The sequence below is a fragment of the Hoplias malabaricus genome, chromosome Y, assembly GCF_029633855.1.
Source record: "Hoplias malabaricus isolate fHopMal1 chromosome Y, fHopMal1.hap1, whole genome shotgun sequence".
Lineage (NCBI taxonomy): Eukaryota > Metazoa > Chordata > Actinopteri > Characiformes > Erythrinidae > Hoplias > Hoplias malabaricus.
In genome coordinates, this window is record NC_089820.1 from 8,671,829 (window position 1) to 8,696,155 (window position 24,327).

The 24,327-nt window shown below is 36.5% G+C and overlaps 1 protein-coding gene across 1 annotated transcript in view; it reads right to left on the reverse strand.

The window, feature by feature from the left end:
• Nucleotides 1-23,767, reverse strand: part of LOC136679804 (protein shortage in chiasmata 1 ortholog-like) — a 46,720-nt gene extending 22,953 nt beyond the window's left edge. Inside the window, exons 1-20 of the mRNA XM_066658483.1 lie at nucleotides 23,711-23,767; nucleotides 23,379-23,515; nucleotides 21,320-21,382; nucleotides 20,856-20,979; nucleotides 20,270-20,360; nucleotides 19,979-20,154; nucleotides 19,657-19,807; nucleotides 18,670-18,772; nucleotides 18,034-18,175; nucleotides 17,591-17,680; nucleotides 17,335-17,464; nucleotides 16,930-17,024; nucleotides 15,684-15,926; nucleotides 15,384-15,413; nucleotides 13,580-14,164; nucleotides 12,917-13,051; nucleotides 12,312-12,476; nucleotides 11,911-12,003; nucleotides 2,745-2,917; nucleotides 337-403 (exon numbers count right to left, since the gene is read on the reverse strand). Coding sequence (XP_066514580.1) covers nucleotides 337-403; nucleotides 2,745-2,917; nucleotides 11,911-12,003; nucleotides 12,312-12,476; nucleotides 12,917-13,051; nucleotides 13,580-14,164; nucleotides 15,384-15,413; nucleotides 15,684-15,926; nucleotides 16,930-17,024; nucleotides 17,335-17,464; nucleotides 17,591-17,680; nucleotides 18,034-18,175; nucleotides 18,670-18,772; nucleotides 19,657-19,807; nucleotides 19,979-20,154; nucleotides 20,270-20,360; nucleotides 20,856-20,979; nucleotides 21,320-21,382; nucleotides 23,379-23,390 — 2,668 coding nt within the window. The 5' untranslated portion in view covers nucleotides 23,391-23,515; nucleotides 23,711-23,767. The remainder of the gene's footprint in view (nucleotides 1-336; nucleotides 404-2,744; nucleotides 2,918-11,910; nucleotides 12,004-12,311; nucleotides 12,477-12,916; nucleotides 13,052-13,579; nucleotides 14,165-15,383; nucleotides 15,414-15,683; nucleotides 15,927-16,929; nucleotides 17,025-17,334; nucleotides 17,465-17,590; nucleotides 17,681-18,033; nucleotides 18,176-18,669; nucleotides 18,773-19,656; nucleotides 19,808-19,978; nucleotides 20,155-20,269; nucleotides 20,361-20,855; nucleotides 20,980-21,319; nucleotides 21,383-23,378; nucleotides 23,516-23,710) is intronic.
• Between the last annotated feature and the right edge of the window lie 560 nt (nucleotides 23,768-24,327).

The following is a 24,327-nucleotide window of genomic DNA, read 5'->3' on the forward strand; positions in this document are numbered from 1 at the left end:
GATGTATTCCAACTGCTGTGCTGGAAAGACAAACTGACAGAACTAAATTCATTTTATAATTTTTGCTTTAAGAAAAAACTAAACAATTTAATGTAATATTTCACAACAATTGATTATCCCTGGCTACAGGCACAGTACAGCAAATCCCCAACTGTACGACAAAAATGTTTCCATACAGCTTTGTCTGCCAAAGGTTTGGGTGAGTTCTACAATTATGAAAATACAGATTCCAGAAATAATGTGCAGATAACACAAAATAATAATAAATAAGAAAATTCTATGATAAACATATTATATGACCTTCAGATATCCAGGTCTAAGAGAACACTGGCTCACCTGGTACTTGATTGAGAGCTGTCACTAGCACTGTCCTCACATGTTCCATAGCTGTTACAACCAGAACCTGCTCTCACAAACATAACCACTTCACTAATACTCATATAACCCCTGGCAAAAATTACGAAATTACCACTCTTGGAGGATGTTTTTCAATTGTTTAATTTTGTAGAAAAAAAAAATCACAGATATGCCACAAAACTTTTTTCCAGAATTCCAACCTTCTGGCTTTAAGAAACAATAAATATAATTGTTGTAGTAAGTCACAATTAGTTTCTTTTTTAAATCAATTAGAGAAAAAAATATGGAATCACCTTATTCTGAGGAAAATATTATGGAATCATGAGAAAAGCATTACACAATTAGCACATTGTTGCACCTAGTTTTTCTAACAGCTTGAATTTTCTGAGGCATGGACTGAACTAAAGACGAGCAGTATTCTTGATTAATCCATCTCATTGCTGTTGCCAGATCATTGCCATTGCTCTTTGTCATTGCCCATTTTCTTCAATTTCCACCAGATATTTTCAACTGGATTGAGATCTGGACTATATGCAGGCCATGCTATTAATATTATATGTCTTTCTTGAAAGTTTTCACATTCTTTACCCTATGACAAGATGCATTATCATCTTGAAAAATGAAGTTATCGTCACCAAACATCCTTTTTCCAACTGATGGAATAAGAAAAATATCAATGTAGACTTTGGTATTTATTGGAGATGTAATGACTGCCATCTCCTCGTTTTTAACTGACATGCAGAGCCATATAACCAATTACTGTGGAAATGTACATGTATTCTTCAGGCAGGCATCTTCATAAATTTAATTGAACTGGCATCAAACAAAATTTCCAGCTTTATCACCTTGCCCAATGCAGGATGGAAATTCATTACTGAAGATCACTTTCATCCAGTCACCAACATTCAATGATTGCTTGTCTTTAGCCCACTGTAACCTTGTTCTTTTCTGTTTCAGTGTGAATGATGGTTTCGTTTGGCTTTTCTGTATGTAAATGCCATTTGTTTTAAGCGATTTCTTACAGTACAGTCACAGACACTGGCTGCAATTTCTGCCCACTTATTTCACATTTGTTTTGTTGTGTGTTTTCTGTTTTTAAGGCATGTTTCTTAAGTTTTCTAGACACTTTTATGTCTTCCCATTTTGTTTGAACTTGGCCCACATTTTAGACACAGCTGACTGGGAACAACATCTTTTGTAACATTCCATGATAATTTATTTTCTTGAAAAATTGTATAATCGTCTCCCTTGTTTCAACTGGCATCTCCTGTGTTGGAGCCATGATTCATGCCAATTGGATTTGTGCAACAGCTCTCCAAGGTGTGAGCACTATTTTTTAACTGAAGACTAATTAGAAGATTTATTCTGATGCAGGTGTTTGTTTTAGAACTTCATAATACAGAATCATGCCATAATATATTCCTCAGAATTTATTGCTTCCATATTTTTTTTCCTCTACTTGATCTAAAAAACAATTTTGACTGAATTCAACAATATTTATTTATTTATATATAATATTTATTATTGTCTCTTAAAGTCAGAAGGTTGGAATTATGAAAATAGAAAATTTTGTGACATGTCTCTGTGATTTATTTTTTCTACAAATTTAAACATTTGAAAAAATATCCTCCAAGAGTGATGATTCCATTATTTTTGTCAGGGGTTGTAGATGAAGCCATCACACAAGGGTAGACAAAAGTAAAATTCGCATTGACCATTTGGGCCAACAAGCCAATGTACCGAGGCCAAAATTAAGAATGTGTGTAGTTTTTCAAAATATGTTAACCATGTGTGTCAACATACTTGCTTAGTTACTTAAAAGTGAAACTTGCTTTTTCACAGAATAGCAAGTTGCAATGAAGATTTTTATCATTCAATCCCACAAACTCACCTCCATCTTCGTAAGGCTTTGATAAATCACCCCTCTGATTTTTGAAGAAGGCAGCACTATAACAGCACTTGTGTCAAAAATCCTTTTAGAATTCATACTTAAGCCACATATTTCAAGGTCTTCCACTTGACCCTGAATCAAATTGTTTTTCCTTTTCTGTAAATGTCATTTGCTGATTTGCCTTTATTGCCAATAAATCCAAATTGCATAAAGTAGCCATCAAGGCAGACAACAAAGAATTTATGCTGTTGCAAAATGTTGCAGAGAAAGTTTAGTTACATCTTAACCTCCCAATCCTAACCCCCTACAATGAAATCCTCAATAAATAAATAAAAATAATGAAAACAATAATTCAACAGCTGATCCCAAGCATCCATTTCAACAAAAATGCTGGACAAGTCAAGTAGAGTAAAAGTAAAAGTAAACAGATTTTCAATGAGGGAACATGCAAATAGTGAAAACATATTCTACTATTTTGTTCTAATGGGATACTCACTGTGTTGGATGTGTTTTTCTGGAGGAAGGAGTTAGTTTGCTCCTGCAGATACACTAGCCTGTGTCTTTGCCCTTCCTCCTTCATCTGACTTAAGTAAAGCAACACCTGTAGCTTCCTCAGCAGCTCTTTCAGTACTCCCAACGTACATGAGGACAACATTTCTTCCAGGTAATCTCACACACACACACACACACACACACACACACACACACACACACACTAAGCCAATTTGCACAGCTCAGAAAAAATATGCACTTAAAAGTCCAGGGGCCGGTTGCACAAAACACCTTAAGTTATGATTTTCCTTAAAGTCAAAGTTAAGGTTTCCTTAAAATTAGACCCAGAGCAAGAAGAGGAGCCATCTGCACACAGAGTGGTCCGGACTTTCCTGGGGCCCAATGCAAAAAACTCTGAGCCAAAATGTGACCCTTTTTACCGTTGCACCTGAAACTCTTGACCTTAAAAAATAAATAAACAGTTTTAACATAAATGCTGACTTGGATGCTGGAGGGCTGATAACAAAGTTAATTGTTTGATTCTGTAACAGCTGCAGTCCTTAAGGTGGAACAGGAGAAAAAGAAGCAAACGTAGCTGTTTATTCTGCAGATTTGTGTCACCTTAAGGTGATCAACAAAAACTTCAAATATGCTGATGTTAGTGTGATTGTGTGAATATAGCGGTAGCATTTATGGTGGAACTAAAATTTCTAAGAACTCAACTTAGCACTTGGAAATAACTATTTTTTAAGGTGGTATGAAATAATAAGCAACTTTTAGACTGTACTGATGTGTTTGGGGAAGTTTAAATGAGTACTAGACCGTATAAAAACATTTAGGCCATTTCACTTTTCAGCTTCAAAGTTTTATTAACGACATCCTGGCACTGCAAGGCTTTTCAGGTCATTGAGTGCAGCTGCGCAGTGCTTGCCATCTCTAAATATATTCCCTCGGCTATGTACGTAGACTATTATTTATTAACAATCCAAACTTGAGAAGAACATTCACATGTTTACCTGACAGCTGTTCCTGCATCTCAGTCTCATTGTGTCTTTTTTCCTCTTTTCATTTATTAAAGGATAATTTCTCTTCATCTTCTGATTATACACACACTCTCACTAACTTGAAACGGAGTGTTTATAGAAGCATGTAGAGACATAAGTGGAAGTACAAAAGAACTCAAAAAGTGAGTTTTGCATAATATGTACCCTTTAAAATGTTCATTTATGTATTTAAGGTTTTTTCCTTATCTTTGTCTTGTCTTATCCTTTAAGAAACCCCTTAAAGTTTGTTAAACTGTTGGACAAAACATCTTAGCAACCAAATTAAGGAAAACCACTTACGGTACCTCTGATACTGTCTTAACAACATGACTGAGTTTATGGTGATAAATGAACGTATCCCAAGGAGAGTGTTCCATGATCGGGGGAAACCCACAGGAAACGCTAAATGATGAGCAGCTCATTTTATATTATAGATTTGATCGGCAGTCAAGGCATGATTTGTTAAATCAGCTTGAGTTGGATGACACTACTTTGCGCAGCTATGCTCTTCCTGCTGTAATGCAGTTAATGACTGCTCTCCGATTTCATGCTACAGGATCCAGTCAGTAATAGGCGAGGTAGCTCATGTCCACAACTAAACAGTGTGCCGCATCATTCCCCAAGTACCAAATGCCCTCGCCAGTCTGCTGAAGTATGTTAGCTGGTAGAAGAGAGGCGATAACTGGTATCACAGTGAGTGCATATAAACAATGGTTTTCATGGAAACAATAGAATTTTACTCCCGTAAAAAAATATGTTAGTGCAGTAAATACATACCTTAACATATTTCCTTATGTAACACCCTTAGGCAAATCCTTCAGCTAAGTAGAAATGAAAACTTGGGAGTCATACTTAAGACGAAAACTTCAGGTGTTTTGTGCAACCAGCCCCAGGATCTTGCTTCCCTACAATCTTTAAGTAGCCTTAGATATTTCTGTGTTTAAATAAATTGTTGATAAATAATACATGTTACATGTTAAATTTGTGTTTTGATATCCACTTAACAAAAAAAATAACAAGTAACAAAAAATGTGATGTCATTAAGTGAATTACCAAAAAGGTTTTCCACTATTTATTCATCATTTGATTGGTATCTCACTATAGGAAAACAGTTCCCATGTCACCGACCCTGGAAATGTCAGCTAACAGAGCAATTACAGCAGTGATGAAGGAGAACCTGCTACTTGCTGTTCTTCATGCCCAGCAAGCGATTTCTTAGTCAGACAGCTGTGTCCACTGCTACAGCATGCTCTACTCATCCACATGCCCAAGAAGGAGAGAAGTACCATTTTGTCTGGGCATTTGTCTAGGCCAGCTGTCCAGATGCCAACTATACTCAAATAGAACGTCTTCAAACTCAAGACAAGCAGGAAAGTTTTCTGAAAGTCTCCACAACATATGGCCTGATACAAAGGGAAATTAAGAGGGTACAGGGTATTTTTTCATTCATTCATTATCTGTAACCACTTATCCAGTTCAGAGTCACAGTGGGTCCAGAGCCTACCTAGAATCATTAGGCGCAAGGTGGGAACACACCCTGACAGGGTATTTTTGATAGGAAAATTTTCCCTGCTTGTTCAGCCCCCACAAAGCATGCCCTCTCCAAACCCTGCATGTCAAGAGGAGATCAAGTGTTGCTGGGACAAACCGATGTCCCAAAACGTTCAGGTTACTGGATTTTCCAAACTTCTCCCCGCTTCTCCCAGCAACCAATGGTTGAGTCCTTGGTAGCCCACCATCTTCAACCGGATAGGAGGACAGCCCTATCTAGGGGTGTACAATATGACGATATTAGATCGTGAACGATAAGAATTTGTCCATGATACACCATCACAGAGAGATTGTTGGATTGTGCTAATGCACATGCAGTCCACTGCAGTTGTTTAGTTACTGTGTACATATTACACATCAGTTGAATGAGCAGACTCTCAGGACACTGATAATGTAAGTCACTACTCTAAAATGTACGTCTACTGAACTAAAACCAAAATAATTTGTTATTACATACATGAGATCTCTTCCTCGCAAAAATAAAAAAAACAAAACTGTGCCATGAAGCCTTAAGAGCCCACAAACACACACTTCAAAACAATACAACATGTTTCTGTAAAGATGACTTGCAAAACAAAAAGAAAAACAACCATTTAAAATAAAGTAAAGTAAGCAGTTGATCTCTGCTATGGCTGTGTAGCTTGGGCTCTCAGATTTACCCAAACGTGAATCAAGTCTGTAGGCCAATCAGGGGTGATGCTCTACCAAGGAGGCTGGGAAGCAACCATGCTTCAGCAGACACGCATCGCGAGAGATGATGCAGACAGTTTTATATGGCAACAGCAATCAAAATAATAAATACGTTTTCAAAGCGTAGATCCCTAGGTCTGCCCTTTCCCTACTGAGACCATTTAGAGGGGAGTAAAGGAGGCGACCTCACTCTACAGCCAATCAGGGAAAGCTCCTTCCTTCCAACGCGTCTGGCCTTAAAGGGGACGAGCAAGATTTTTGAAGATTCCAAAAAAAGATTTCAAAGAAGACTCCAAGTTCAATTTAGAAAAGTGCCTAAAATGTTTTGTTGTTTTGAACATATTTTGACCACTGAAGATTAATTTCAATATCTTTAAAAATTCTGAAGGCTTTTCAGTATTATTACATCATAAAATTGCCTCTGGTTTATTCACTACCTCAAGATTTGATTATGTACTTTCAGGTGGAAAATGGAAAATGTTAAGAGATTAAAAACCAGTATGAAAAATAATTGTGATAAAATCAAGATCGTGATCCTGAAAAAAAAATTGTGATAATGTATTTTTGCCATATCGCCCACCCCTAGCTCTATCATCCAAACTCTCCCTCTGAGATAAGATGCCGTGATTCCAAGCTTACATTTTTCAGAAGATTTAGAAGCTCCTCCACTGACGGCTAGACCTATCAACATTTTGTCACTCTCCATGCCTACCTGGTGCTGCTACTAGAAGAGCTGGGGGCTCAGATGGACACTAAATATGTCAAGCTTGAAAATATGTGGGAGAAAACCTCTAGGGTGTCTGACACCATGCTCTGCACCTTTCATAGCACTATCATGAAGTCAATGTGCTATGAGCTTGGTTTTAGTGGTGAGTGAGGGGGCTCTCTGATTTGTGAAAGAAACTGGGCATTCTTGATGCTCCAGTCATCAATTTGGGGCTGTTTGGTCCTGCTATAACAGACATGAGGCAGAAGTGCAACACTCACAGGCAGAAGGGTAAGGCCTTCTATCTATGCCTCTCTAAGAAATCAGCTCCACACCCAACATACTCACACTGAAGCCTCTGCCTTCCTCCAAGAAGCCTGCCATCCCATGGCAAACTAATTCTTGGACACAACACCCTCTACCACAGCTGCTCCTCAAACAGATTCTCCACCACATATACAGAGAGCTAGCCCTTCCTACATGTATGCTGTCTCTCAGCCACAGACCACCCAACACTTCTTCCTTGGGAAGAGATGGGAACACACCGTTGTCGCAGCCAACAGCACGTCCATGCCCCTGATTTGGCTCCATTACACCAGAGCATCCTCCAATGAAATAAATGAGAACATGTTGTGTCATGGCAATGCCATATGTCCTATCATACAATTCATGCCTTGCCATAGAGAGAGTTACCCCCCATCAGTTCTTTTCAAGGCATGGTTCAAGAGGGGGGAAGCAACCCAATAAGTGCACCAAACACATTATCTGTACTCAGCAAAAGTTCTGTCCAAAGCACACACAATAGCTTAATATGTACACCAAGGCCAATTCTACTCGCCAAGAATGCAAAACTGATTTCAGCCATCCAAAAAGCAGCCAATAAACATGTCATTCCCGATTGGCCCTGCAGAGGGCAACACGCCCCTTCTGCTAGGTACGACCAAGACCCGTCCTAGCTCTTTCTGAAGCCTGTCACGCATGGCAGTTTAGCCCTGGGTCCTTTCCATTTATAATAGGATACACTCTGCAGTTCATTTATCCTTCTGCATTTAGAAGCATCACAAACACAGGCTGTGGGAGCCTGCACATAGGCTAGAGATGAAAATTTGCTCCATTTAAATTCACAAGCTTGCATGCCAAATTCTCTTTGGAGCAGATAGTGTTTTAGCTTGCTGCATGGAACTCTTGTGCCAGGCCACATGAATGTCAGGTTGGTTTTCCTCTCCAGGGGCAGTACACTTCACAGAGATTAGACATTGCATCCACACAAAAAATATGCACTTCCTTCTTCTTCTCAGTGACAGATGGCTATGTGCCTCTGGGAGTATACACTCACATGCTCACCCCTCGCAAAAAAACTGTACTCTATGCACTACCACCTGAGTCTCCTACCAGCCTTTTGCTCAGTGACAGATCTGTTTTTCTTTTTATAGGATCTGTTAGATCAAGGCAGAGCGTTCTCCACCATTAAGGTGTATTTGGTTGCAATTTTAGCATATCACTGGGGTTAAACAAGAGCAAAGAGAAAATAGGCAAGCCTAGTTTAGCCGGACCACCATTAGCCATATATCCATTGTCACATAAGTGTTTATGGCATTTCAAAAATAGGAAATCCCAAAATACATACCCTTGTCATTGTTAGGTCTACAGACGTTTTGGTGCTTCATATCTATGTCTTTGTTTACAATAATAACAAACTAAGCAACGTTTTTACCAGACAGCAACAAGATAACATTTACGTTTTGAACATTTCTAAAACCAAGCACCTTAACATTTTATTAACCAAGAAATCTACACTTTATAAAGGAACGGGGCATCACTGGGAACTAGATATTTATTACTGACTTACATTTCTATAAGGGTCTGACTGATAAAACTGTGCTCTAACAAATTCACAGTCTCGTTTATTTTGAATAACACCTCATTCTGGTGTTCTGGCTTTTATAATCCGGAGATTTTGCCCGTTTTTGTGCAAAGATAAACAAAAAACTGTGCAGATGTAATTTACTCATCAGAAAGTCAGTAACGGTGAGATGTACCCCTGTATTTGTGCCGTTATAGGAATCGACAAGATGACGTTTTTTTTAAATATATAGTAGAAAACTATGGAGCCCCTAAAGTCTCATGGTGGAAAAATATTATTTAGAGATTTAATTCCCTCAATTTAGTAATCTGTTCCTTCAATTTAGTAATCCGTTACCTCAATTTAGTAATCCGTTCCCTCAACTTAATAATTCTTCCCTCAGTTTAACAATATTTTTCAGACAGACATGACACAGGCTATGCGTTAGGACACTTGTTTGATCTCTCCTGTCCATTAAGTCTCTAAATAATATTTATCCACCATGAGATTTTAGAGGCTCCGTAGAAAGCAAAAGAAATATTCTCCAGTCATAAAAAAGAGACTATGATAAATATTACCTCAACAAAGTAAAACACTGAGCTGCACTGCGGTGGATGGAGGACCTACAGTGTTGAAGCGGCACGAGTGTGTCCCAATTCAGCTCTGCACTCTCTGACCCCTTAAACATACATTTTTTTAGATCCCAAAAAGAGTACTTGTCCAGGGAAATTAGGAGCTCTGGTTACCGCCGAACAGTTCCAAATTTAGTCGACGAATGAAATATGGCTGAACTAACAACAGACAGTGTAGTGGCACCACCTTAAGCTCTGGCTGTGAAATACGGCTGAATTAACAGTTCCTACTCATGCATTCACATTTCAACATTAGGAGACACTCAGTCAGTAAGCGCCTCTTCTAGGCCAGTCCAGCAAAAATACCTACACTTACCTAACCTGGCTTTCATGCCTAAGGTTAATGATACAGCATACATGTGTTCAGATATAGGGATGGTTCTAATAGAGGAACAATTACTTCTTCAGGGGTTTGGGTGATGGAAATAAGTGAAATTGTGTAGGGTCTTTGTACAAGAGTACAGTGAAATGTGACCAAATGAAACACATACACACATCTGTGATTAAGGGCAGTAGGCATTCTCCCTTGGCGCCCAGGGAGCATTTTAAGGGCTAAGTGCTTTAATCAAGGACATTTCAGCTATGGATGTTCCTGTTGGTTGTGAGGATTGCACCAGCAACCTTCCATTCCCATGCCAACTCAAATTATTAGGCAATGGATGCCCCCAAACTAGCTGGTCACTAGCTGGTCATCACTGCACACATGAACTAGATTTTGTTGCCTGAATACAGAGGAGCCTTCCCTGGCTCATATAGCTCCAAGTGTAGGCACTTCTCATCAGGTGTGACAGTTCCTGAAACAGTATAACCTAATGCTAGGATGGATTGGGACTGAGATGTTTCCCCCTTGACTACTTTATCTCATATTCACTTTTCTTTTGTATCCAGGCTTCTCTTGACAGCGCTGTAAATTTGGAACCACTCATTCTCCTTATTCTATCTTTTCTTGCACCACATCGTACGTAGACCAATTTGCAAAGCAAGCAATAAGGTCAGTTAAGTATATATGTGATGCATCCAGTGGTGGACAAAGTACACAAACCTTATATTTGATTTAGATCTCCACTTGAATAAAATACAAAAGTATTTACCTTCAAATGTAAAGTAGAATCAAAAGTAAAAGTACCATGACAATTTTTGTAACAAGAGTTTAGTGTCACTCTTGGTTCCCAAATCTTTCAAGATTGTCATTAATTGGTTCAAGTTGCTCAAGTGATGAAATATTAACTCCTCTACACTACACTCCCTAATAGTGCATGTTAAAGATTCATAAAACTAATATCACAATGCCACTACATGGGGTTGAAATTCGGCCCTAGTGTTTTGGCGGTATAACTGCAGAGCAACACCGACACCAATGCACAAGTATACATTTTCACAATGGCACAGGACACTTGTGCAGGTTATGCATTGAGTCAACACAAGCATAAAGCATAAATTGGCCTTTAGTGTGTTCTCTGCATCAGAATAGTTTTTTATACTCATATAGGAAAACTAGTTAAGATACGGGGGGTGGTTTTGTTTTTGCTCCCCCTATTTGGTAGGGAGGGGGAGGTTTCCTACCCTACTCCAAAAGTTTTCCCTATTACAGGTATGTAAAGCATCACAATGATTTTAAAGCTGTAAATTTTAAGTAAAAATATTAAGTTAATATTTTTATATTTATATTTATATAAATAATAGTGTTCCTTGCAGAGAGTACCTTGAGCTATTTCTGCTATTCTGAGATTTTGCTGCAATTATTTCTGCATTTCTGACTTTTTGCCATACTTATTTTGTCTTTTGAACTTGTTTATTTCTCTGTACTGATTTTTTGGTTTTGCTTCATGTGTTGTATTTAATAAATCTCCAACTGACTTTCACCCTTGCTGAGTCATTTGTAACATCTACACATCCATAAACCGTGTATATGAATGAACAGTAGTTACTGATGAAACAAATACAATTTTTTAATTCATAATGGTTCTAAGAACTGAAAGTGATTAGTTACAGTCACAAATTCACACTACAATTTATATATAAAAAAAAGTCTGCCTTTGGTATTATTGGTTTCAGGCGGAGAAAAATTTTCAGTAGTTTTAGCACTGCGACTATGTTCATCTCCTAGCAACAGTGCCGTGCGGAGAGCTCAGCAGGGAGATTTGTTCACACATTATGGTCTTATTCAAACACAAACCAAAAGGAACAGCATATTTTCATAATATAGTGAAGTAAAAAGTAAGATATTTGACTTAAAAATGTAGTGAAGTTAAAGTAAAAAGTTGCCCAAAATGGACATACTTCAGTACAGATACACTTAAAAAGTACTTAAGTACCGTAACAAATTACATTTATTTTGTTAATGTCCACCACTGGATGTATCTCATCTCACCACACTTCACTAAAGAACAGCATGCTTCAAGAATTGCTGCGTATGCTTAGACAGGGGGCTGGTGCTGTGTGTGCCATAAGTCATTTCATGCTTAGTCACACAGGATGCATTTCCCCATACTGAGATACCTCAATCTTAACAACCAGATCATGCAGGCAAAATTGGATTTGTCCATAATGTCTCTGTATGTTGCATCTGTATATTTGAACTGAAGCTACAAGACTCTAGTTAAAAAACATGGAAGCTTTTTTGATCTATTGTAAAGAAAACCATTGTGGGTACCACCAGTGTGGTATATAAAGTAAAAAGGACTTTGAAAAGTCAGTCTTTTTACCGATTGCTGTGTTGAGGTTACATTTTAGCAGCAGTTCCTTCACAGTCACCAGAATCTGAAGCAGAGCCATTTCATTATATAAGCTCTCTCTGCCTAAAATGTACACACAAACGCATTACAGTTATCTGGCTAGAACAATCAACAATCAACAATCAACAATCAAAAACAATATATATGCACAAAAGTGAACTGCCTAATAGTGATCTAAATGTATATAATTGAAAAAATATGACTTGTGAACATGTAAAACATTTTTAAGTGAAAATAAGTAAAAATATAATTTCAATCTAGACATTTAAAGGCTAAACCTTCTGCTGCAATTAACACTGTTTATTTATAAACACTTGTTAGACTACTATAACATATGGGAAACATAGTGCAAGTGTTTCCATGGCTCTGACCAAGGATGAGCAGCTTCTTCTGCTGTTTGAGGGAGTAACTAATGTCTTCAGATGTTAAGAATTGGAAGTCTTTACAGCTCAGAGCATTTGCATCCAACTCACACACTCTGCTCAAGGATGGCAGAGCCAAAGCATGCAGCTCATAATATGCAAACCTCTCTGTCTCTAGAAGAGAGTGAACAAAGTTGCAGAATAAAAATAATCAGAGCACATATCAGTGATCTACAGGAGAGAGACAAAAGACCTACTCATACAGAACTCAGCATTAAACACATTAAAAACAGCCAAGATACACATCAGAAACGCTCAAAGTGCTACAGTGCACACCACAAAGAAAAACACATATCTCCAAAATAGTAATTTTATAGAAGGAATTAAGCCATTTTATTATTCAATGGAGGTCATTGTAAAAACATTTTTATTCCAAGCAATCTTGGAGCATTTTTATTGGTTCATTTACAGCCAATGTGAAGGACAGCTGCTATTTTTAAATTATTTAAACTAAAAGTGCACAAAAATGGAGATACATGTTTTTTGGACAGTGACAAAATGCATGAATGCACTGTAACCTATATAATGCATGGTTTAATTTCACAATATTTTACCTGTTGCCTGTATATATATGGTTTTGCTGAAGGCTCTTTCTGTAATATGAAGATTTGCCTCATTGCTCTTAAACTTTTCTGAAGATTGTATATTTAAACCTTCTGTGCATTTTCCCATTGATTTTTGTGTAGAATCTGCCAATGAAAAAAGTCTATTGGTACACTCAGTACATCAGCACACCAAAACAAAGGCTAGAAAAATTAGTTCATGATGCGTTCAGAACACTTCCTCAAAACATCTTCCCAATGTTATTAATTATACTAAAACGCAAGAAAACTGCGAGAAAACTGGGTTATAAATTATAACTTACGATAGTCATAAAATGCTATGGTCTAGAAAGCCTCTGGGTATTTTGATGATGATGACGATTATGATATGATAGGTGATAAACTATAGTTAAAATAGTGAGCTTCTGGCATGATTTTGTATAAGTAGGTTTATTAGGCTGTGTCAAGCACAATCTAACTAACATCATTTTTAAGAAAACAGGAAAATGGGGTGAGAGTCTAACTGGAAGCAATTTTGCAGGCTAATTTTGTCATTCAGACCTTTAGAAACTATGATAATAAACGTATACAAATTCTAAGTACAAAGTCCTATTAGATATGATGGGCTATATGTATTGTACTACACTGGATCAAACAACACATTCAATCTTTTACCCTGTTGCATCTTCTGTAGAACAGGACTTCTCTGTTGGGTTCTTAACCTCATAAATGAAGATAAAGGGTCCATGTCCTCTTGAGATTCAGAGAGAGAATTAATCTGTTGGCTGTTTCTTAATCCTGCAAGTCTAGGCACATTGTCTTTACGAACAGAGGCTGTGAACACGAAGCCGTCACCTGGTTTTTGCTGTGAAGGCATAACCTGGCAACCCTCTGCGCCTTCTGGAGGGCCTAAACTGTTTGAAATTTGGAACAGTGTCCCTTCATGAGTGTCTGAAAATATCTGAGTAGCTAAGAGTGTTATAGGTTTAATTAGAAAGTTATCTCCTCTTTGTTCAGGCTTGCTGTCAGAGAGACACTCTGGAGTACCACTACAAGTAAATGAAGGCATCCCACTTTGAATGTCTTTTGATTGATATTTGTTAACAGCTTTTGAGTCTTTTTCTGTTTTTCCGTTCTCAGAAAAGGTATTTTGCTTTTGAGAGGTTTTCTTCAGAAGACTGAACTTTACATCTTTTCCTTCCTGCATACAGATGGGCAAAGAAGTCACTGTAGTTGTGCTCTGGATAGATACCTCATTTACTGCGGAAAGAATTGCCCAGAATATAGACAAAATAATAAAGAGAAAAATAAAAACAATCAACATCACCAATTACAAATCATATTCATCATATTTATGATCATAATAATTTCTTAACCTTAATGTATTTTCTTTGCAAATTCATCTGTTCTAGGTAACACTGGTGCACAATCACATAATCAAGGTACAGCAACCAACATTTTGCCACCAGACATCACACTACAGCACCAGAATCTCAGATGAAAACAAATACCAATTATTTAGCCAAGCCATTCCCTTTCCACCCTTTAAGGTGGAATGGAAAATATGACTCAGAAAGTAACTTTAGCCTTGAGGCTGCATTTAGGGTCTCATAGGCCAGCTTATTTTTTCTGTTCAATTTTAAAAGTAATGCTATTGTTACACTGTTTTTAACATTAAGAAAGACACATTTAACTAAAACACTGTGTAAACACACTAAATGAAAAAGGAAAGCCTGATGAGGAAAGATAGAGGAGTGCCAGTAAAAGCAGGCTCTCTCAGTCTGTCATCATGCCACACATCACCGGGGAGAGGAGGCACTCAGCTGGCCAGCAAACCTCATCAAGTTGAGTTCAGAGCCATCTCAGAGACTTTCAGCAGCACTTAGTGTTCTTCATGTCAGAAAAGTAAGTGCAGTGTTGATTAATGTTTTCTCTCTCCCACGTGACGCGTTTTTTGCTAATATTACCTCAGTGGAGGTAATTTGGACAGTCGCTTTCTTATGAAATTTTGCCATTTGCACACACAATGCTTTGTGGTAAATCACTGTCTTGTGTCTTGGGAAGGGCAAAACAAACGCAGGGAGGGTCACATTTTGCACAGGGCAGGATTAACATGTATGTGCACCCTTCCTGAGATTAAAAACCACGGTCTGAGAAAAGCACAACACAGTGGGTATTTTGGCTTCTTTTTTTCTGCTTTAGGCAGACTATAACATTACGTCCAAAAATCGTTGTTTGTTGCTATATTCATGTTTAAATGTCAGATATTTCACCTTTAAAGATCAATATTAAAAGACAAATAAATCATGACATGACCAGGCATGCAACAGTAAGGACATGAGCCAGTGCTGATGTCCTATACCAGTGCTGATGCCAATCTATAATTCTGAAATTGTAAACAACAACAGTTACAAAGGGATAAGAAGAGAACAAACAAAACAAATAAATACCCACACAACTAAAAGGAAAAATAACCTACCAGTAGTTTCTTCAAATGTTCTCAGCAATTCTAAAATATAAAACAGAGAAGTATATAAATTTACACAAACATTTTGTTACTTTAATTTGAAAATAAATTAATCATTTACCATTTTTCTTGACACATTTTGAAAATGTCAGTTGCCTTTTACGTTACGTTAATATTTCATATTTAACAAAACAAAATTGGAAAGCAACCATTTTCAAGTCACTAGTTAGGAGATATTAACTGAAGAACACTTTTTCAATACATCACCTTGGAGTAATGACAGTGGTGATTTATATATCTGACAGTACTCACTGTCTATCTGAAGGGCAGAGAGCTGTGTGAATTTCTCAGCTGCATCTTCTGCTGTATCAGGAACTGGCAGTTTCTCCAAGGTCATGGGCTCTATACAATTCCAGTGGCTGAGGTTTTGTATCAGGATGCTGAATGTGTCCAGGCCCTGTTTGTCTATGATATGAGTTTGTCTCTCAGCCCTCAGCAATGAGAACAACTCTGGAACATGTTGACTTCTAACTGGAGGACAGGATATATGTGGTTCTGCAACAACATTACAAAGAAATAATCCCAAGATCCTGGAGTTGTGTGACAGAGATGCTACCTCTTACACCCCCATGCCACACAAGATGGAGTGTTCATTCATTCATTGTCTAACTGCTTGTCCAGTTCAGGGTCGCGGTGGGTCCGGAGCCTTTAGTGCTTTAATAATCTTTATAAATGTTTAGTGACATCTGTAGCTACATGTCAGAATTACATACAAGATACTTTATGTGCAACAGCACTGCCTCATCTTGGCATGTTGGCCTGTGTGTCTCTGCTCTTTCATATGGAAGCCCATTTCCCATAATAATGACTTAGCGTATGGCCTTTTTTTTCAAGTGACAGAAACAGAGCTTCCATAGGTATGATGGTGTATTTAGCCCCAAGTACTTGGTGTACTTGTGTACAAAAAAATGTTAAATGGTGATTTCACATTTCTCACATCAGCAGTAATATACAACCAAGATAATAAAAGTAACAATAAAGTATTAATTCCAGACAATGTTTTTGTTATTATTATTATTTTTTTTATCTCATTGGTGCTGCTTTTTATTTAACGTTCACCCTCATCTCAGCAAGCATTTAATGTCTGTGCTCTTGACTCGCCAGATACCTCTTTGGACATACATTTCAACTGTATTAATTAGTCAGTTACTAAGAACAAATCATCTTCTCGGCCACCCTGGTAGGTGATCCAACAAAATGTAATCTATAGTTTGTTGTTTTGCTCTGGTGTCAACTTTGCTGTGGCAGTTGTGGAAAGTGACAGAGAAATAAAGTTCTTTTAAAATTAACGGAATAATTTCTGCATAATTTTCAAAATTGTATTACATTTTGTGGAGAAAAACAATCAGACTTGGAATTTTCAGGCTTATTATCACTGTCTACTGCTGTTTTTCATAGCTTTAAGGCAAACATTTTACATTAAAGTAAACACAAAAACTAAACAACATATAAAGTGAAAACAGAATGTGTGCAGAAACGCAACTGAAATAAATGTTACCTGCCAGCAGTAATGCAGCTACAGAATGATGATGTTTCTTTGCCCTCCACACATCTTTCTCTATAACCTCATGACTATATTCTGAGAGCAAAACCCTATTGAATCACAAGTAACATCTAGAGATGAGACAGTTATTTAAATACAGTGCCTAGCAGCAAATATTATTAAGATGGGCTTTCCTTCCACAATCCTAGCTTCTTTATCGTCTTACACAGAGGTAAAAAAGTGGCAAACAATATTTATGCAAGTAATTAATATATTCTATAAATAGGTAACTCACATAAGATGCCAATAGGTGTCTGTATAATGACAGTACAATGGTTTCATAACAAAAAGAAGAATCACTGGACAACATTACTTGATTAGTCATTTTAAAAGCTAAACAGACAAGAGTGAAATGCGTACTTTCCACAGACTGTTGGTAGAACCTCAGGTGAAAGCTGAATGGTTGAGAGAAAAAGTTTTGGCAGAATTGGCCTATGAGGTGGTGACAGGATTAATTCTGTCTCCATTTCAACATAGGGCTTATATGGAACTGACAAAAAATATATAAATAAATATAAATATTAATAATAAATATTACTAGTGATATCATATTCTATTACTAATTATTGCTTATTAATTATGTTAAATCTTTGCTGATATAAAATTTGTAAAATACCTGGTGAGGGTGTCATATTTATATCAGAATCAGATAGAGAAGCATCAAATATCTCATGCGGCAATAAACCCAGGTCATCTGTAGGAGATACTACAACAGATACACATTCTAATAAGATTTTTATAGCTAAAAATTTAAAAAATAAATCATAATAATCAGGCATTTAGTTCTGGAATGTGCCCTGCTTTGCAATTGTATGTTCACAAAAATATGTTTAAATTACTCATTGTTACTCATCACTGTTAGTAATTTAATGTTTTTTTCATTTGGTTTGGTACACTTGTTTTAATCCTTTTATATGTAACAGACGTGGTGGGTGACAGGCCACATTTTAAAACGTCATTGAAATGAAGTACAGCTGTATACATTTATTATTCATCATATTTACATGATAAATATATTTCACAGATACAAAACTGGTTTTAATTTCTAATCTACCTTACCTTTCCTAATAGTGTCTAAAGAAGATTTTTGGTCCTCAATTTGTTCTGTGGGTAGTTTTAGATATTCATTCAGGGCTCTAATGGACATTAAATCTCTCTTCTCATTTCCATTGGTCTTAATTACAACAGGTAGCATCAGGGCCTAAAAATACAGGTTTAATATATGTTTAAAAATCTTTATATATATGGTCCTTTGTTGCAATTACTGAACACAACATTACAGAGAAATCCATAACTTAAATGTTTTTTTTTTCCTAAGAACAACCAAACATTTTTCAAGTTTCGTTCTAATACATTATATTACATGATCTGGAATCATTTTTAACTCATCAATTTATAGCAATTCACAGCTCTTAATGGACAATAAATTTAAGGTCTTTCCTCCAAGTTATGCTGTCCACTATGGTTAGTTATTCTTTAAGGTTTGCTGCACCTACCCCTTGGAAGCCCCTTATCTACAACTATTTGTACTTGCACCTCTCCAACTATTACAAAGCTTAAATCTCCATTTCAGTGTACATTCACTCACTCTTACTACTTCTGGCTATGGATTCTGACCAATTATACATCAAACTTGTTTTGTGGGTAGCATAGTGAGTTGTGTTTTTTAAAGTAATGTGCCTATGCTAATGTTACCTCTTCAGTTAAAACAGACTCTTTTCTGAACTCTTCAACAGCTGATTCAAGATCAAAATCTCTGGAAATTTGATCTAGCACAATGTCATATGGCTCACAATGCCTGAAACAAAGGACAAACATGTAAAGCCCAACTATCACTCAGGGGAAAAATAGTAGGGAACAAGACAGAACTGAGAAAAATCATCAACATAAAATTAAGTAACAAAAAGAAAACACATAAGTACATAAAGAAGAACAGTGAATTATTCATTCATTCATTATCTGTAACCGCTTATCCAGCTCATGGTGGGTCCAGAGCCTACCTGGAATCACTGGGCGCAAGGCAGGAACACACCCTGGAGGGGGCGCCAGTCCCTCACAGGGCAACATACACACATTCACTCACACCTACGGACACTTTTGGGTGGCCAATCCACCTACCAACTTGTGGGAAGAAACCAGAGCACCTGGAGAACGCGGACATGGGGAGAACACACCGAACTCCTCACAGACAGTCACCCAGAACGGGAATCGAAACCACAACCTCCAGGTCCCTGGAGCTATGTGACTGCGACACTACCTGCTGTGCCACCGTACCACCCCGACAGTGAATTCAAAGGAAAAAATTAATTCCACTGCTCTCTGAAAGTATACTGGGTTGCCACCTAGAGACCATGGTGAGAATCACCACTTAGTAAACAGTGGAAATTGAGTACAAAGCATGCCATTAAAGAGGACAAACGAAAATTTATTTTGAGTGCATTAGCACATTAATTTGGGCATTTGGAGTTCCTACACAGGTGGGTAACATTGACCTATTTTTTGCTGTAGATGAACCAAATTAAATAAACTGTTTTAATATATGTAGTAAGAGACTGTCAGTGCAGTAAGATCTTTTTTAGTTATGCACTACAGATTAAGTTCATAGATTAAAGGATTTGTGGTTTCTTCTGCATTAGAACAGGTGTATTCATAGGGCAAGTAAGTATCTCAGGTGTGCTGTACCTATCATAGATAAAGATTCCAGAGTGATGAAGCAGAGGAAATGACACAGGGAGATATTTTAACCGCTGCACCAACATCAGAAACTGTGGCAGCTGACTCATAAACTTTTTCAGAGGATCATGTACTATTGTTTCATCTGGAAGAAAGAGATCTGGGACAAGAAAACAAAAAAAAAAAAAAAATCACACGTCACACAAATTTAATATATATATACTGACACACATGGGTTTTTATGATGCACCAAAGGTTTTCCTATAGAACTATAAGAATAATTTCATAAAGGGAGGAGATTTAAACCCATGTTGGATGTGAAAATTCTGACCTTGTAAACTGAAACAGGCAGAGTTCACATCCGCCAAACTGAAGGTCTCTCTCCAGTCAGGATTTTCTGATTGCCCTTTCAGCCACAAAAGGTCTTTCTCTGATTCAACACTGTTTTGAGATGAAGGATTTGAGCTGAGCACCACTTCAGCCACATCTGAAACACACACACCAAACCTGCACAAACACAAAATATAAAAAGTAAAAAAAAAAAAAAAGTAAAACATAAAGAGACTTAGATAATAATTGTATGCAGTAAAAGTTTCTTTAATTAATTATGAATATTACTTACCTTTCCAAAACGTCCATTGAGCACAGATTGACCTTTAAATCATCCAATACCGACCCAGTTGACTGAAGTCGTGCCATGTTCCTCAAATTTGCTGTAAAAATAAAATTGGCATAAAAACAAAAGCTGTTTGTTTACTTCTTAAGCCTTAATGAGTTTACACAAGCCTATTTTAAAGCTGACAAAACTGCAGGCATCATTCACAGATAATAAGACTGAACAACTAAGTCAAGTCACATGGGCTTTGTTATTATTCCTCAGTTTCTCTTGTATACATATACACATTTACTTGTATGTCACATTACACACAAACTATATTAAGCACAAATGCATGACAATATATTACATTTTTACATGAACATCCAAGTTTGAAAGTGTGTGAATTTCAAATCATAAAGTGCAATTTTAACTATTGGGTTTTGTCAATGAAAATATATCTAGCTATAATTAAGAGAAAATAATTAACTTCCTACTTTCTCTAAATGATTCAGACCTAAATTATGTTACAGGTATCACAGCAATGCAGAATGTTCTATAAAGCTGGTTTTGACAATGCCTATAATACAATGTCTTAAACTTTTCTTCTGACCTCGAGTCCATGGAGTTCTATATGTACTCTGTGGATGAGCTGAGTGAGGGTATATATTCCTGTTGAGCTGAATGGGAACTGGCAGCATCAGTAAATTCATCATGAGTCTGCATCTGGTCGATGCCTGATAGAAAATATTAAAGTCTTATAATATCAGCATCACAATATTACTGTATTACCTCAAAAGATGAATTATTTTCTCCAATAATTCTTCATGTAATGAAATGTATTACAGTGACACCTAGAAATTTTGGGTTGTATCACACATTTTCTACTAAAAAACAACTTAAAATATGGTCAACCCCAAGTTGGGGATTCACTCTGTTTTTTTCAGTGAGTGCAAAACAATCAACTTAATCTTCATAATAATTGATATTCATTTTTACTAATTTTTAGTTGTGAAAGTTAGTTGTAAAAGTTAATTAAGTGACTTTAACAGAGCCAACACCTTTTTAGTATGTTACCTCATAGCTGTAGACAACAGCCCTATATTTGATGTTTGAGAACATCACAGCCATCTGACCACACTGTAATACACAAATAGATTTGCTTTTCATCTCTAGACAGAAAAAATAATTGTCACTCAAACTGAGGGAAGACAGGAAAGAGAAATTAAGCAGGCAATCTACTCTGTAAAAACAGTTCATCTCTAAAACCAAAAAACAAATACTTCACATGGAAACAAAAAATCATTTGAATTAAGCAATGTAAGGACGAACTATTTACCATTAATAAGTTACCATTTTTCATCACAGAAAATTTTTTTATTAACTCAGACTTTTTCAGAAGGTTGTGTACTTTTGTTTTATCTGGAAGGAAGATATCTGACACAGAGAAACAGAAAAAAAAAATTACGACAAAAATTTGTCTCAGTACATTTTTTCTTTATTTCTGACCCTCTTAACGTGGTGTATGAGTAGCCAGAATTAACTAGTGATAGCTAATTGTTTTTCCTGCTTGTTTCTAGAAGCCCTAATCTTAGACTCACAAATAGTCTGTTAAATATGAGACCAGAATATTGTCTCTGCCCAAAGAAAAGCATGTATCTTCAAAACTGTAGATAATTTGATAGAACGAAAAAACTTACATTTCAATGGACGTTTATGTCGCAAGATCTTATTCCAAGTAATTTTTTTCATGAATGGGCCAGTAGCAGTTCTCCACTGTTACTGGTCCATTCATTATAACATTTTCACACAAAACAGCTGTTTTGTTCAAATGATGTAGTAAACTGGACAAACCATTTCAACTTATATATAGATGAGTATGGTAGAACAGCTGTCCACAAACGTGACGCGAATACATGTGTCAGGTTCCTCACATTTATTTATTTTAATAAGAACTTTTGAAGAGAAAAACGTATGTAAAAATAATTTTAAAAAAAAACGTAAAAAAGTATGTCCTGAAAATGGCATCTACTAAACACAAAAACTGATCATTTAAAAGATGAAACTGTACGTCTGATGTGTTGAATCCCACTTCACAAGTGGTCAAATATTTAGCTAGTGATAGTACTTAGTGATAACGTTAGCGATTAGTGATGGGAATTTTGGCTCTTTTTGGGGAGCCGGCTCTTTTGGCTCGGCTCTTTATAAGGAGCCGGCTCTTTCGGCTCCTAAATGGCTCTTTGTTTTACCACTTATTTCCACTGGTACAGAACAATATTACCTACATTTTACATGACTATATGGACAAAATATTATTGTTCAATATTAAAAATAATAGTGTTGCAATGGCCAATTGTTTTTATGGCTGTCTTGTAATAACTCACTGATTGCACTCACACATTCAATTGTATAAATAACTGGATTTTTATTTAAACACCTTAATAAATCACTTGTAAACTCTGAAATATAGCCAATGGAACCCAAAAGGTAGGTATTACAAAATAGCTTATTAAATTATCATCCATTTCTGGGTAATAAAATAAACAAATAGTCTGCAAAGAGCAAAACAACAGCATTCAACGGTAGTGATTAAAACAACCACAACTGTCAACAAACATTTAACTGATATAACATTTTCTTAAACTATTTTTTGGAAGGCAGATTGACATTCAGGAAAACCCAGTGTCTCAGCTTGTAGGGTTGGAGTGTTGGAACTTGCTAGTTGTTCTCTGATTGGTTGAATGACAAGCCTTAGAAAAAAATGGCTCGGTCTTAGACGGGAACCGGCTCTCATCGTTCACTTACAAGAGCCGGCTCTTTGAACTGGTTCGTTCGCGACCGACACATCACTACTAGCGATAACACGGTAATGGCTGACACGACTAGCCGCCTTCCTTTCCCAATACTGCCTAAGTAGAAAGCATTTCGAATGTCTGTACATTTATATTGACCATTGCCACCGCCATTTTTTGTTTTATTTTTTGCTAAACACTGTATTAGCATATATCATCGCAATGCTCTTTTTAACTACATGTATTAGTCCATATTCGATTGAAAAATAAATTTGTAGTGATTGGACAAACATACATCAACTACATAAATACTAAAGAAACCGATAAAAAGACATAATTCTGACATTTTTGCACATACGTAAGCCGTCTTATTTCTGGTTCATCCTCTCCCGCCTTGTCATTTCGCGCCTTTTCCTTCCGCCGGCCAATCAAGATTAGAGTCCACTAGTAGGAGTCCTGCACTCAGACTCCTCAGCTGCTGCTGTGTTTATTTATTACAGTTTATTTAAAATTAATATGTTAAATAATCCACATTTAATTGTATTTTAATTCCAAACTGAACCATAAACAGAGAAATTACATTTAATTCAAGGCATATATACTTTGTTCAAATATAAAAACCTCTAAACGTAACATTTTAATCAACATCCATCAATCTGTTCATACAGGCACTTACTTCAGTTCAGGGCCGCGATAACACTGACAGAAAATATAAAGGTTATGTCTGTATTATTTCCTTTTTTTCATGATTAACAATTAAAATTATTTTTGGACGGTTCGTTTTATATAATTTTTAGTTGATAAATATAGTTAAAATGCAACACAACGGTTTCAAATTCAAATAAAATAAGGGATGTATCTAAATAAAAAAAACACGATATTCAGTTTTAACAATAGTAAAATACAATTAAGTAAACATTACAGTCAACAAATCGTTTTTACGGAAGCTTAAAAAATCTAAACCTTTTATTTAACGGACGAAGAGAGGAGCAAAGTTATCCTCAAAAATAAATATTCAAATCATTTTTAAATGTTTTAGAATTAGGTGAAAAAAAGATATAGTTAAAGACTGGTGTATACACCATCTAAATCTAAGGGATTCATTCATGGAATGCAACCAGAAGAAATTTGCATTGTTCATAAAACACTTTTTAGTAGTCTCTAAATGTTCATAGGGATGTACTAAGTTTACATCTGCTCTTGAAACCGAAGGTTCATGCTAAAAGTGTCATTTGCCATGACTGCACCAAAATCAAATCAAAATTTCTCAACGCAAGATTGCAAAGAATTTAG